Genomic DNA, 14,699 nt, shown 5'->3' on the forward strand with positions numbered 1-14,699 from the left:
CGATTTTTATTATTATTTTTACCCGATCCCCGATACTCTGAAAAGCACGTGATCGACGCCGATTCCGATCACGTGATCGGATCGGGACATCCCTAGTCGTCATTAAGCGAGTCGGGGAGCCTTGGCGACTCTATCAGCCTCGCCACGGGTCGGTTGTAGGTCCGCCCTTGGACGAGCAATTCTGCCGCTCTGACCTTTCCGTCGGCACCAGTGGTCACTTTGCTTACGCGGCCGGCCGGCCACGCAGCTCGGGGTAGTGACTGGTCTATGGTCATGACGACTGGACGGGATGAAGGGGGGCTTAGGAGGAAGCGGGCCTGAGACTGCTTTGATCTGTGCTTGGCTGTGCCTCCTCCTCCTCCGTCTGTTTCTCTTGTTTGCTCTGTACCCCGTCTGAGGAGGGGCCGGTCCCGGCCGCTCCGTCAAGGAGTCGCTTGGGGTGCTGGGTTCGAGGTCAGCTACGTCTGGAGCGCAGCTGAGGGGGGTGGAGTTCCGAACTCCCTCTGGTGCCCACGGTTCTCTCACGGGCCTCTCGCTTAATGTCAATAGCCTCTGCTGTACGAGGGAGTGGCCGGTGTCGCTCGCCTTTGTGTGTAGGCAGCGTGTAGACGTGGGTTGACTGTCAAGTCCGTAGAGGGGGCCCTGGAGCGTCCATCCCAGTCGGGTCTGAACCGCGACTGGGCATCCTTTGGGTCCGATGTGGGCCGCCTCAATTGGGAGAATGAGGTCCGCGTGGTCGGAGCCGATGAGCAGGGTCGGTGTGGCGCCGTCGATAAGCGGTATAGGTAGTTGACGTAGGTGCACATATTTAGCCATCAGCTGTGGGATGGGGTAGGTGTACTGAGACAGGCCTATGTCGTGGCTGGTGAAGACGTTGGTTATACTATACTGCTTCTCGGGCTGGTCCACCGCTGCTATCTTGAAGGAGACCCTTTCACCTTTTATGGTCTTCTGGTCCCTTCTGATGGTGCGTATGGTCATGGTATCTTTGACACCCCGCAGGCCCAACTGGGCTGCTGCGGAAGCGAGGAGGAGAGTCTTTTCAGACCCATCGTCCAGGACGGCGTAAGTGTCCAGGACCTTGTCCTCGTAGCTCAGGAGCACTCTGACCACTTTGAGGAGCACTCGGGGGGTCCCGCTCTGCTTGGGGTCTATGTGGAGCACTCCTGTCTCGGGGGGGTTGTCACCTGTCTGTGGTGACACAGAATCTATATGGTGCGAGTCGCACCGTGACTCCCAGTGTCTGCTGTAGCAGTCGGGACACCAGGGAGCGGTCTGGTGGAACTTTGGTGCTGGTGCCACCGCCTCGGCATGGTACATTACCGCGACGGGCCCACTTTGTTGTCCTGGCTGACGCCTGTTGATGTCATGCAGGACCTCCAAGTGGGTGCCACCGCACCTGCTGCACTTCTTCTTCAAGCGGCACTCAGCTGCTAGGTGGCTGCGCGCGCAGCGGAAGCAGCGGCGGTGGTCCTTGATCCACTGACTCACCTCGTCCGTGGTCAGCTTCCCGAAAGTGTCGCATTGGTACAGCCGATGTTCTCCCTCACAGTACTGGCACTCAATCTTCCACTGGTCCTCTTTCGTCGAGGGGGTGTGGTGGTTCTTGTGCTGCGGTACTGATTCGGCTTGGTGCATAACGGTCACCAACCGACGGTTATCTGTTGATCCCCGAGGTCCGAGTCTTGGGCTTGGTCCACTCCATACGAACGTGTCGAGTCGTAGGCTACTGACCTCCCTGGCGAGGAACTCAGATAGGTCTAGGAGGGATGCCTCTGGACCGTTGGGGTCGCGGTGGTCTCTCTGCCGCCTGAAGCGCTCTTGTCGGGCGGGAGGGAGCTTCTCTAGTATCCTCTCTACATTAGAGTTAGCGTACAGTTCATAGATCCCCTTTTCCTTTTGGGACCCCAGCATCCCTACCAGGGACTGTACCTTGATAGAGAGGTCATCTAATGCTCTGTTGTCTCTGGCTGGGGGGAGACGGTCAATGTCTCTTATCTCCTGTATCACGTAGTCCCATATGCGTCCATAACGTTGGTCGAGGGCTACTAGAGCCGCGGTGTATGGGGTAGTAGAGCTGGAATATGCCAGCGCTATATTGTGCGCTCTGGGCACCTTCAGGTGCTTGAGTAGGATAGCATACTTGTACGGTTCATCTGGTACGTCGGACAGCATAGTCTCTAGGCACATTCGTAGCTCTGTGTACTGTGCTCTGTTCTCGTGTGTGAAGTCCGGGAACGTCGGTGTGCCAAGGTACGATGCCATGGATGACTGGCACATCGGTGAGCGTTGGGGGAGAGGCCTCCTAGGCGAGTCTCCTCTTACGTGTTGTCTTGGGCTGGTACTTGGTGGGTACCAAGGGCCGGGTACCCAGGTGCTGTTCCTCGGGGCTGGCGGTGCGTCAAACTCACCCGTGAGTTGAGTCGGGGGTTTGTAGCGCAGGGCCTCGGGGGTGACTTCTGGGCTGTACTGGGCCTTCTGGTCCAGAGTACGTTGCTGCTGGTCGGGGCTGTACTGGGCCTCCTGGTCCAGAGTACGTTGCTGCTGGTCGGCTTGACATTCCTCCTCTTCCTCCTCCTCTTCCTCTGCTAGGACCTGGAGTCTTCGGTTCAGTCTCTCTGCGTGGTCCGGTTCTTCCCGGTTGCTGGGTCTCGTATGGACCGGCCGGGGAGGGGGTTCGGAGACGTGGACAGGATCCTCCTGTTGGCGGGGTCCCGGGTCGCTTGGTCGGGTAGGGGAATGTGTCCTAGACCCTTGTCGTGACGATCTCCGGGAGCTCCGTGCGGAGAGAGGGGGTGTCGCCATGGTGATCAATTTGTCCATCAGCTGCGCCTGCAGCCGGTCGCGCTCTGCCTCGCGCTGGGCATGGGCGGCTTCGCGCACTGCTTCGCGCTGGGCATTGGCGGCGTCGCGCTGCGCATTGGCGCTGGCATGGGCGGCGTCGCGCTGTGCATTGGCGGCGGCGCACTGCATCGGCGCGGCTTCTCTCAATGTTCTCTTCCGTCTGAAGGCGTCTGGTCTCCAGTCTTATGCGGTCGTCTTCACTCCTTTGTTGCGCCTGGAAGCGCTCTCGCTCGGTTGCAGAATGTTCGCGTTCACGGAGGGCTTGCGCTTGGAGTTGCGCGTGAAGGCGCTCTCGTTCGTCTGCAGCTTGTTCGCGCTCGCTCGTCTGTTGCGCTTGGAGTCGATCGCGTTCGGTAGAGGCTGCCAGGGTGGCGATGAGTGCCTGTGCCAGCATCTTGTCCGCCTCGCTGGGGGAAGACGCCGGTCGAGGCGATCGGCTCCCGGCAGTACTCGTTGGAGATCCGTTCTCCTGTCGCGTACCGAGGAGATCCATCTCCTGGGTGCGCGTCTCTTCTTGTGGTGGGTCGGGTTCCGTCCCGGGAGGGCTTTCTTTATCCTGGAGCTCTCCGGGGACTACCTCGTCGACGTTGGCGGGGGGTAAAGTCATGTCAGGTCCCTCCTGGTCCCCACCGTGAGCTTGGTCAGTTATGTTAGAACCCACTAGGGTCTCTACTGGCGGGGTAGCCTGGTCGTTAGGGTTTGGCTTTTACTATCCGCTTTAGTTATTTTATCCGCATTTAACTTCCTTTTAAAGCTAGGTATTGGACTGACAGTGTATGCCTCTAGATAGGGAGGTGGCTGCCGTCTGCGCTGCAGGCGTTCTAGCTCGGGAGAACCGTTTGTGGAGTGTTCATCATTGGCCATGTTAATATTAATATTATATTAATATTACGCTAATTCTTATCCGGGGCTCGAAGGACCAATTGTAACTGAGGGGTACAATTCCCTGACTGTATTAATCAAGTATGGTATCATTAAACCACTACCGTCTTATGTACATTATACTGGCCATACCGTACACGAGTATATGATGAGAACACTTCGCCACAATGAATCGGTTCTACACAAAGTTGTCTTTAAGTATTTATTAGCAGCAAGAATACATAATATACTTCAATTGAATGCACTTGTAAGGCAAAGGAATGTGCGTAGGCAAATCAATAATGAATGTCCATTCTCATATTACGCATGAGATAATAATACAACTTGAATATTAGGAATTATATCTAGGGGATACTGGTAGGGGGTTCCACCGGTTGTAAGCCAGCAGGGGGAGCAAATGTTCGAATGCAAAGTCTAGGTCAGCGGGGACTCAATAGGCTCCTGGAGGCGGTATATTACTCCCTGCTCGGCAGACGAAAGACAGCTGTAATCCCAGTGTGCGTGCCGCACAGGTGGAAGCCGGTCAGCCTCTCCAATAGAGACGGGCTCGAATGATGGTCCTCACGGGCAGGTCCCACAGCAGTGGGTGTAGACGATTCTTATCCGCTCCAGCAGCCTGGTACAAAGCAATAATAATAATCCAGTCGGAAAGGGGGTCTGCATTCACCGGTGTAGATCCTCCGGTGCGCGGTGGTTCACATTAACTAAGTTGAACTGGACGTTATTCAACCAAGCGCTGATACTTTACTATCCTATTCGCACGCGGCTATAAGTGCTCTATTTAGACACACAATTGCTCACTTCACTTGGTCTTTGACTCGTGATGAAGGCTTACTAGTAAGGAGCGAACGATACGTTGAACAAACGTATTAGGATAAAACAAGACTATTTTGGGGCAATACGGGCCCACTTCACCGCACGTTGCATAGTGGGTGAGGCTTCACTTGGGTAACTCGAACTCGAACTGAACGGACTGCGGACTGAACTACTTCTGTATTCACCTGCGCCATATTTATATGTACGGCGAACAAACTAGTGCCCACCTCATCTCTGTCTCGTAGTCCTGGGCAAAACCGGGCATGTTGAGACAAGCCTTGACGGTAGCTTTGAACTCGACTCTGGGGGTAAGACACTGGCGCTGGTGGCACGCCATCCAATAAGAGAACGAAATATTATGGTCTGTAGTAGGTTAAAGGGATATTCCGTGTATATGTACAAAGAATACACAAGGGATATCAAACGATATACAAATATTATGCAATATATATCAATCAATAAATACATATATTCGGTTTAATCTGACCCTTTGTAACAGTACCTAATCGACTCGACTCGCTTTTGCTATTTGAGTGTCCTGGTAGCCGTATCTGAAGTGACGTCACACGAGGAAGTAAATAGTCAACAGTAACACACAGCGTTGGAAGGAGAAGACCTGATGATATAATATAAACCAACAGCCAATAAATGTGAAGTTATCTTTGAACCTCTTGTCAAGCCTCGTCAATATACTCCCCCTTCCCCACTAATGCAACACAGCGAAGTGACTCCACGGTTAGCTTTAATTTGAATTTTTTTGACCTGCAACAGGGCAGTTTTAAAACCAGAGACGGTGGACAGACTTGTCTTTCTTGCCTGCAACTTAAAGTAATGGCTTTGCTTGTCCAAATGACAATACTGACCAAATTGATTTATTTTTCTCTTGTCCATTTATTTTGTTTGCTTTATAATTTAAAATACAGTTTGAAACCGTCTGTACACAGTAGGCTATGTGTGCTAGCAGAGCTAGTCTCCAGTCATGAGTCACGGTGCACATGTGCGGTGGTTTGTCCACCAAAAAAGCTCCAAAAGATCGAAAATAAACTAGCAGAGCCAGAACTGTTCAACTCCCCTGGAGCCACAGCCAGCAGAGAAGCCGGTTTACTTTCGCTTTCAAACCAGCTGCAGCCTGAGACCTGGAGTGTGAGGGGCTGTAACACTAAAGATGGAGCCTGAGAACTGGAGTGTGAGGGGCTGTAACACTAAAGATGGCGGCAACGACAAAGAATTGCTGCAAAATAAACATACATCTGTTGTTTTTTCTTTTCTATATATTTGATTTTTTTTTTATCAAGTGATATGAGATTGTTATCGTTATCGCGATATCATTTTTGGCCATATCGCCCAGCCCTAGTTCCACCCCTACTGTGAACACTTTGAACTAGTGGTTCTCAAACTGGGGGGTCGGGACTGGGAGGGGTGGGACCTCCCCAGGGGGTTGTGAGAGAATTTCTTTAGAGGGTCGCAAGAAGATGAGACTGATGCATAATATTCATGATCTTTGGTACAGATACCTTTTTTTAACACACACACACACACACACAACACAAACACACACAAACACACAACACACACACACACCATCCCACACACACAAACACACAACACACACACACTGGCATGTTCCTTTACTCCGTACTGCTGCTGCTAGGAAAGGTATTTGCACTAAGCTCATTTAAATGTATACCCTATTTAACCTTATATCTACCAAATATCCCATATATACCAGTTGTGGTAGATTCTGGTGTGTGTGTGTACATGTGTTTATGTACATGAAAGATATTACCTATTTTTCATTATGTAAAAGATTATTCTATACACTAGCATGTTCAAATATTTCATAGAGGGGGGGGGGGGGGGGTCACAAATATGCATCCTCTGCTTTTAGGGAACATGATCCAAAAAGGTTGAGACTCACTGCTTTGAACCAACATGGTTTTGTGACGGACAGCTCCTATAGGGGGCGGGGTTATGGACAGCTCCAATAGGGCTATAGGGGGAGGGGGGGCGGGGTTATGGACATCTCCAATAGGGCTATAGGGGGAGGGGGGCGGGGTTATGGACAGCTCCAATAGGGCTATAGGGGGCGGGGCTACCATCCACCCTAAACCCTGTGTTCCTCCTGCAGGCGGCTTCTACCCCAACCCCCCGGCGTTCGACGGCCCCGCTGCCTACATGCCCCCGCCCCCCTACTCCGCCCCCCTGGGCCAGCAGGCCCCGCACGACCCCGACCTGCCCGCCACGTCCGCAGGTGAGTAGTAGTAGTCTGACTCTATCCCGGTGAACGGTGCGTTATTATCAACACGGTCACAGAGGAGCGGCGTTGGCGTTAATGTAACGTTTCTGAATCACGGAGTACAATGGAGAGAATGGCTAAAGCAAGAGTTGATGTTGAAAACATGTTGCTGTGTTTGTGTCCTCCCTTCTCTGTGAACCTTGCCTCGACGCAGGTGGCTGTAGCTGCGGCTGTGGGGGCGCTGGAGACACGATCCAAGAGACCGCTTTATACACCGCAGACACCAACCCCAAGTCCATCGGCACTTTCCCGGCCGAGCTATAGTCTCTTTTCTCTGGGTTGTGCAGAGAGACCCCCTGGGCGATGTGCGGTTTGGGGAGTGGGTGTGGAAGTGACTGTAGCTCGACTTGGGACTGGTCTCTCTGTGTTCAGGAGACTCGTATACAAGTCTATTGGATCATGTCTCTTATAACCAGTCGACTGGTCTCTCCGTGTTCAGGAGACTCGTATACAAGTCTATTGGATCATGTCTCTTATAACCAGTCGACTGGTCTCTCCGTGTTCAGGAGACTCGTATACAAGTCTATTGGATCATGTCTCTTATAACCAGTCGACTGGTCTCTCCGTGTTCAGGAGACTCGTATACAAGTCTATTGGATCATGTCTCTTATAACCAGTCGACTGGTCTCTCTGTGTTCAGGAGACTCGTATACAAGTCTATTGGTTCATGTCTCTTATAACCAGTCGACTGGTCTCTCCGTGTTCAGGAGACTCGTATACAAGTCTATTGGATCATGTCTCTTATAACCAGTCGCAGTCAGTAGTTCTCGTCAATATCTTCCCAATCACTACATGATGTTTTGTATATTATTAACACATTGAGTGCCAGCACGATTTATCGCTTGAATGCCAGCCTCTTGGGACAGATTTTCCGATATTTCATGATTTTCGCGGAGCTATTTCTATATTCTATATTATGGCTATGTGTCTAATACGCCCGTCGCTAATCAATGACTTGCTTGCAGTCAACATGTACGAAACGGATTGTTTTTTCATCTGTACATTTCCGTTTTATATCGTTTTGAAAAACGGATGTTTTTGGAAATTTCTAGAAGAAAAAAAAGATATAGCCATTTACTGGAATACACACAACACGTTGTCATTTTCCAGCTGATTTATGAATAGTTTTCAAATAAACGCTAGATTATCGATAGTGTATGTGTACTTATGCACGCTAGAGAAGCGGGCTGAAAAATCGATTATCTATGACCTGGTCAGCGCTAACGTCATATACACACACAGGGGACACGTTGTGGAATATGTGAAAAAAACATCTGATTACCCCAAGACTGGTAAAATAAAGTCCTTACCTCACATCAGATGTTCTGCAAAAAGATCATTCCAATTCCTGATCGCCATTCCAAATATCGATCGCGTTTATTGATCCAACAATCCAACCTCGAAACACATATTCCACGCTGCTCTGAGGGTCCCCAATGAATGCAGTAGTCTCGGGTTACATGCCTGAGAAGTCAAATGTGGAATCCGGGTTTTCCCCCCCCCATGCATTTCCATTGAGTCCAATCCAATGGGTGCATTACCATCCGGGAGACGATGGGGGCGGTATTTTCCCTTTTCGAGGTCAGAGCCAGTCCCAATGATAACGTGAGGCTGGATTGATGAAAAATATCGCTAATAAAAGCAATACCGATTAAATAACGAGATTTCTCGTCGTTGCCACTCAAAGTGTTAAGAAATATATAATTTTTATTATATCTTGATTATTTAAAAGATTTCTGAAGATTTCTGGTATTAAGTGCACTGGTTCTGTTTCGCCATCTCCTGTGAGTTCAGATGTGTTCTCTTTTATTTGGCGACTTGCAAAGGTGTTGTTTTCAGCGAGAGAGAGAGAGAGGGCATTTACCCTCCTCTCACGTGACTTTACCCTCCTCTCACGTGACTTTACCCTCCTCTCACGTGACTTTACCCTCCTCTCATGTGACTTTACCCTCCTCTCACGTGACTTTACCCTCCTCTCACGTGACTTTACCCTCCTCTCACGTGACTTTACCCTCCTCTCACGTGACTTTACCCTCCTCTCATGTGACTTTACCCTCCTCTCACGTGACTTTACCCTCCTCTCACGTGACTTTACCTTCCTCTCACGTGGTGTGTGATTTGTTGACACTGCACTGGAACTCTGCACTTTACTTTACACTTTGTATATATATATATATATATATATATATATATATATATATATATATATATTTATTCAAATAATTAATCCTTCACTGCACTGTCTTTGTCCTGTGTCTGTTGCTGTTTATGTGGAAAAAAGATTATGTAAAAATGCATATATACTGTAATTGCCGTAACAATTACCAATGTGTTTACACATATGGCTCATTAAAGGAATCTGAATCTCTCTCTCTTCTTAGCGGAGGCTAAAGCGGCCGAGGCTGCAGCTAGCGCCACCTGTGCCACCCTCCCTCCTCCCCACCATGTCTACCTACCACAGGTACGCCTCCACGTCACCCACCCTCCTTACCACACTACAGAAGGTTAACCCTTTCACTACCACACTACAGAAGGTTAACCTTTCACTACCACACTACAGAAGGTTAACCCTTTCACTACCACACTTCAGAAGGTTAACCTTTCACTACCACACTACAGAAGGTTAACCCTTTCACTACCACACTTCAGAAGGTTAACCTTTCACTACCACACTACAGAAGGTTAACCCTTTCACTACCACACTACATAAACAGGGATTAAAGCAAAAAAAAATCTCCTGGTTGAACTTTTTTTCAAGCCAAGTCATATTCTTATTTTAACCTCCACATTTAATAGCGTTAGCGTTTTAAGGAAAACTAGATCATTTTGAACATCTTTTCTATTGCCAGTTTGCTTTTACGTAATATCAATGCTGTTTTCAATTCATTAAATGAAACTGATTGCATGGGTTGACTGACATACTGTAACTTTTCAGTATTGTGTATACCGGTAGTTCAAATTATGTATTGTGTATAGTTCAAATTCAGTATTGTGTATAGTTCAAATTCAGTATTGTGTATAGTTCAAATTATGTATTGTGTATAGTTCAAATTCAGTATTATTGTATAGTTCAAATTTCAGGCTCCAGACTAACTTTTTACATTGGTTGCACCAGTGTGCCTAACTTTTTCACTAGGTGCACCAGCACATAATTTAGGTGCACCCAAAGATTTTCGCCGTGCCTTTTGCCGTTGCAATAATAAATTCTAAGCGTTACCTTTACCATTACCTTTTTTGTCAGTTCCCATACACATTAGTAATTTCTTAAGATGTTATGTAAATTATTGTAAAAAATAACATTGTATTACACTTTTCTATGTCTATTTTAACACATTCAGCTCAGCTCCAGTTAGAGCCGTCCCCAAGCCTGTTTTTGGGATTCGAACATTCGCAAGGGTTTTTCGAACGAATGTTTGAACCATCGTTTTTAATCATGCAAACAATTTGCTCCTAAATAGGGAGGTGTTGTCTGACGTCACTTTGTGTACAGTCTCCTAATGTACAGTCTCCTCCCCATCATTATGTATATATTCTCTGTTAGGATCTATGGGTAACAGTACTGTATATTTGCTAGGGCTGACCCCTATTAGTCGACTAATCGATCGACAGGAGTCGTAGTCGACTGCCAACCTCTTAGTCGAATGCAAAAAAGAATTAAAATAAAATATTATATATTTTTTTTAACTATTCTTTCCAAAAGAAAAGAGGCCTAGAAGCGTGGCTAACGCTAATGGCACGCACACCAGAGGCTAACTGCCCACGAAAACAGGCACAGAGGCACTGAAAGAGGATTTCACCATCTAATGAACACACTAGACTAGACACATATCTAGATGTATCCATCAGTGGACCAATTGCATGCTTTTGCAGAGGACAAGAAGCCTTCAGTCGACCCCTTCAGACATTAAGCACCCCCCACAGAGGACAAGAAGCCTTCAGTCGACTCCTTCAGACATTAAGCACCCCCCACAGAGGACAAGAAGCCTTCAGTCGACTCCTTCAGACATTAAGCACCCCCCACAGCCCAAATGTGATGATTAAAAAAAAAATTATTATCTTTTTCCAATATTTCTTCCTTTCATAGTCGACTCAAATTGACGGAAATCCGTCTCAAGACGGAACGCTTTAATGCCTGCATAAGGTTAACCCTTTCACTACCATGCTACAGAAGGTTAACCCTTTCACTACCATGCTACAGAAGGTTAACCCTTTCACTACCACACTACAGAAGGTTAACCCTTTCACTACCACACTACAGAAGGTTAACACTTTCACTACCACGCCACAGAAGGTTAACCATTTCACTACCACACTACAGAATGTTAACCCTTTCACTACCACGCTACAGACGGTTAACACTTTCACTACCACGCTACAGAAGGTTAACCCTTTCACTACCACACCACAGAAGGTTAACCATTTCACTACAGCAGGTTAACCCTTTCACTACCACGCTACAGAATGTTAACCCTTTCACTACCATGCCACAGCAGGTTAACACTTTCACTACCACACTACAAAGGGTTAAAAAGGTGTTAAATGGAACTTGTTGAATCCTGCAGAGACTCTGAATGTGTTCTCTCTCTCTCTCTCCTAGGATCAGCCTCCTCCGTACTCTCCCCCCGAGGACAAGAAGAACCAATAGGGATCTACCCCAAGAGATCTTCTCCCCCTCCTCCCTCCCCCTCTCATCCTCCCCCTCTCCTGCATCCCAACTGGTTTCTCCTCTCCTCCCTCCCCCTCTCATCCTCCCCCTCTCCTGCATCCCAACTGGTTTCTCCTCTCCTCCCTCCCCCTCTCATCCTCCCCCTCTCCTGCATCCCAACTGGTTTCTCCTCTCCTCCTCTTCCCTGACTGTTAGCCAGGAAGGCTAGCGTCTCCTTCATTTCTTTTACCCCCCCCCCCCCCCCCCCTCTTCTCTCCTCCTCGTTCAAGCCCCTTGTCCCTGCTGGGACTTCCATTCTTTGTCGATTTCCACCTCCCGCTCTCTCTCACATTCCCTTTTATTAACGATTCATAATGTAATGGGCTACTTTAAGCCCCAGCTCCGCTCCGCTCCTCGGTGTTGGCACGCCGGCATCGAATTAAAGCAGCGTTAATTTATTTAGCAAGCTCTTTCAAAAAGGGATGATATGATTGTAGTTTTGGGCCAAAGTTGTCAGAATATTTGGGGGGGGGGGGGGGCTGACTGGAAATTTTGTAGCCTGAGTAACTGGATGTTTTTTAGCATTGTGCTGCCTTGTGTGTCGGCTGCAGCAGAACGGGAGCCGCCGCCCCAGACCACCAGTACAGACCACCAGTACAGACCACCAGTACTGACCACCAGTACTGACCACCAGTACAGACCACCAGTACAGACCACCAGTACAGACCACCAGTACTGACCACCAGTACAGACCTGGTCTGTGGCGTGAAGCTCACCTCCTACTGTTGACCTTCTTCAGGGGGGATCTGAAGTAATCCCTGCTGCTCACCCGTCGAGGGGCAAGCTGGACGCAGCGTTTTATTTTTCTATAATTTATTTTGTGTGTGTGTGTGTACAGGCTTTTAATATGTCAAAACTAAAAAAAATGAAAAGAAAGATGATATTTTCTCAGTAAGACTAACCTATATAATGAGATACTTTTCTAAACCCGAGCTGACCGGCGCTCTGGTCAGCGGGTCGACGTGTCTGCTGGACAAAGGGACCACAGAGAGATTAGGACGGACGGTCCGGCCCCCCAGTAGTGACTCCCTGATCCTGGATTAGACTGAGAGAGTGTGGGGGGGCGTGGCCTGGGGAGGGATTATATTAACCCTGTGTGGGTCTCTCTCTCGTGCAGAGCAGTCGCCCAGTGATGTCACGTCCTGTTTGTCACTCTTCTGAACATTCCACAACACGTGGTCAGACGGCTCGGGTTTAGCCCCGCCCCCCCCCCCCCCCCGCTCCTCCCGTGTCGCGCTGTGATTGGCTGAGACGTTCTCCATCGCCTCCCTCGCTCCACTGTTCCATCAAACTGACCTCGAATTAGTTAATTATATTTCCTGGATGGGTTTCAGTCGAATCTATTAACCCTTTCACCGCCACACTACAAAGGGTTGACGCTTTCCCTACCACTACAGAAGGTTAACCCCTTCACTACCACACTACAGGTTAACCCCTTCACTACCACACCACAGAAGGTTAACGGTAACCGTCTGTAGTGTGGTCGTCGTGAAAGGGTTAACCTTCTATAGTGTGCTAGTGAAAGGGTTAATGGTCCAGACTGGGTTAGCTAACTATTTGAACAAACGTTCCGTCAGATTATATCACACAGATTTCCCAGAAGACGTTGGCGACCATAAGGCCCGGCTGGCAGAGCGTCAGCCTCTAGCTAACGGTCTGATGGCACAGTAGAGAGAGAGGGAGACCAGAGCGAGACGCGTCTCAGCCAATCACAGCGACAACCTCGTTGGCAGCACTGCAGGGGCCCCGCTGGGGTCAAACCGGGGTCGGGGGTCGCTGGGGTCAAACCGGTGTCGGGGGGTCGCTGGGGTCAAACCGGGGTCGGGGAGTCACTGGGGTCAAACCGGGGTCGGGGGTCAGACGCTCACTCGCCCTCCACCCACAACACTGTGCTCCGCTGCGTATTTCACCCGTTTAACAAAAAACTAAAACAAAACAAACAAAAAACAACACTGGCTTGTAAAGACGACTCTCTTCTCTCTACGTCTCACGATGGCGATGTACTACTTAACCGCTTCCCCGAGCTCCATCTCTAAGTCTCATCGGAGCGCCTTGGTACGACGAGCCTCTCTGTTGCAACAACTAACCTATAATCACGTATCAGTGGCACAAGGCAGACGGCTGATTCTTTGCACTTTCAGAATGCTATGCATTGGGGCCCTTCTTTGCTCCGTCATGGCTGTGTGTATATTAATAAAGCTCTCTATTTATTTGAAAACTAATTTATTGAGTAGTTTATTTTGATTGGGGGAGGGGGGGGGGGGGACATCTGGACAAAAACGAAACAAAAAGCATGGTTGCACCACTGTAAGTAATACATGTATGCATTGGATTTTATTAAACGGATCTTGATTCATGTGAATTGTGACTCGACTCTCATGTTATTTCTGCAGTAACTTATGACAAAATGTAAGTCACTCGTCTCTCTCTCACACCCATGTTTTTTTTATTAATTTTCTTAATACCGTGTCCAGTTTCAACATGGCGTGGCGTGCCGACGTCTACTCCGAAGTGGGCGGGGCTTCCGGCCAGACGTCACCGTGCCCCCAGTCCTCGCCCCCCCACTCGGTGGTCCTCGCCCCCCCACTCGGCGGTCCTCGCTTGTGCTTCCAGAAGAAGAGAGCTTGTGCAAATCCACCACAGTTTATTTATCCCGAGGACTTGTGAGGTCATCGTCCTGAGCCTGACGGTCACCCCGAGGACTTGTGAGGTCATCGTCCTGAGCCTGACGGTCACCCCGAGGACTTGTGAGGTCATCGTCCTGAGCCTGACGGTCACCCCGAGGACTTGTGAGGTCATCGTCCTGAGCCTGACGGTCACCCCGAGGACTTGTGAGGTCATCGTCCTGAGCCTGACGGTCACCCCGAGGACTTGTGAGGTCATCGTCCTGAGCCTGACGGTCACCCCGAGGACTTGTGAGGTCATCGTCCTGAGCCTGACGGTCACCCCGAGGACTTGTGAGGTCATCATCCTGAGCCTGACGGTCACCCCCCCGACGCCTCAGGGTCACAGCTGTGCTTCGTGGTCGAGTCCAAAACAAAGGTCATTGGAAAAAAATAAGAGATGTTCCATGTAGTGCAGCAGATTCAAAACACGTTCCCCATCGCCACTGTCCGGGGGGGGGGGGGGGGGGGGGGGGGGGGGGGGGGGGGGTCA

General features: G+C 49.5%; 1 protein-coding gene across 1 annotated transcript in view; it reads left to right on the top strand.

Moving 5' to 3' along the window:
* Positions 1-13,787, top strand: part of wbp2 (WW domain binding protein 2) — a 55,777-nt gene extending 41,990 nt beyond the window's left edge. Inside the window, exons 6-8 of the mRNA XM_084322466.1 lie at positions 6,671-6,793; positions 9,220-9,299; positions 11,436-13,787. Coding sequence (XP_084178592.1) covers positions 6,671-6,793; positions 9,220-9,299; positions 11,436-11,483 — 251 coding nt within the window. The 3' untranslated portion in view covers positions 11,484-13,787. The remainder of the gene's footprint in view (positions 1-6,670; positions 6,794-9,219; positions 9,300-11,435) is intronic.
* Positions 13,788-14,699: the final 912 nt, after the last annotated feature.

Source organism: Notolepis coatsorum (genome assembly GCF_963971535.1).
Source record: "Notolepis coatsorum genome assembly, chromosome: 10".
NCBI classification, from domain to species: Eukaryota; Metazoa; Chordata; class Actinopteri; order Aulopiformes; family Paralepididae; genus Notolepis; species Notolepis coatsorum.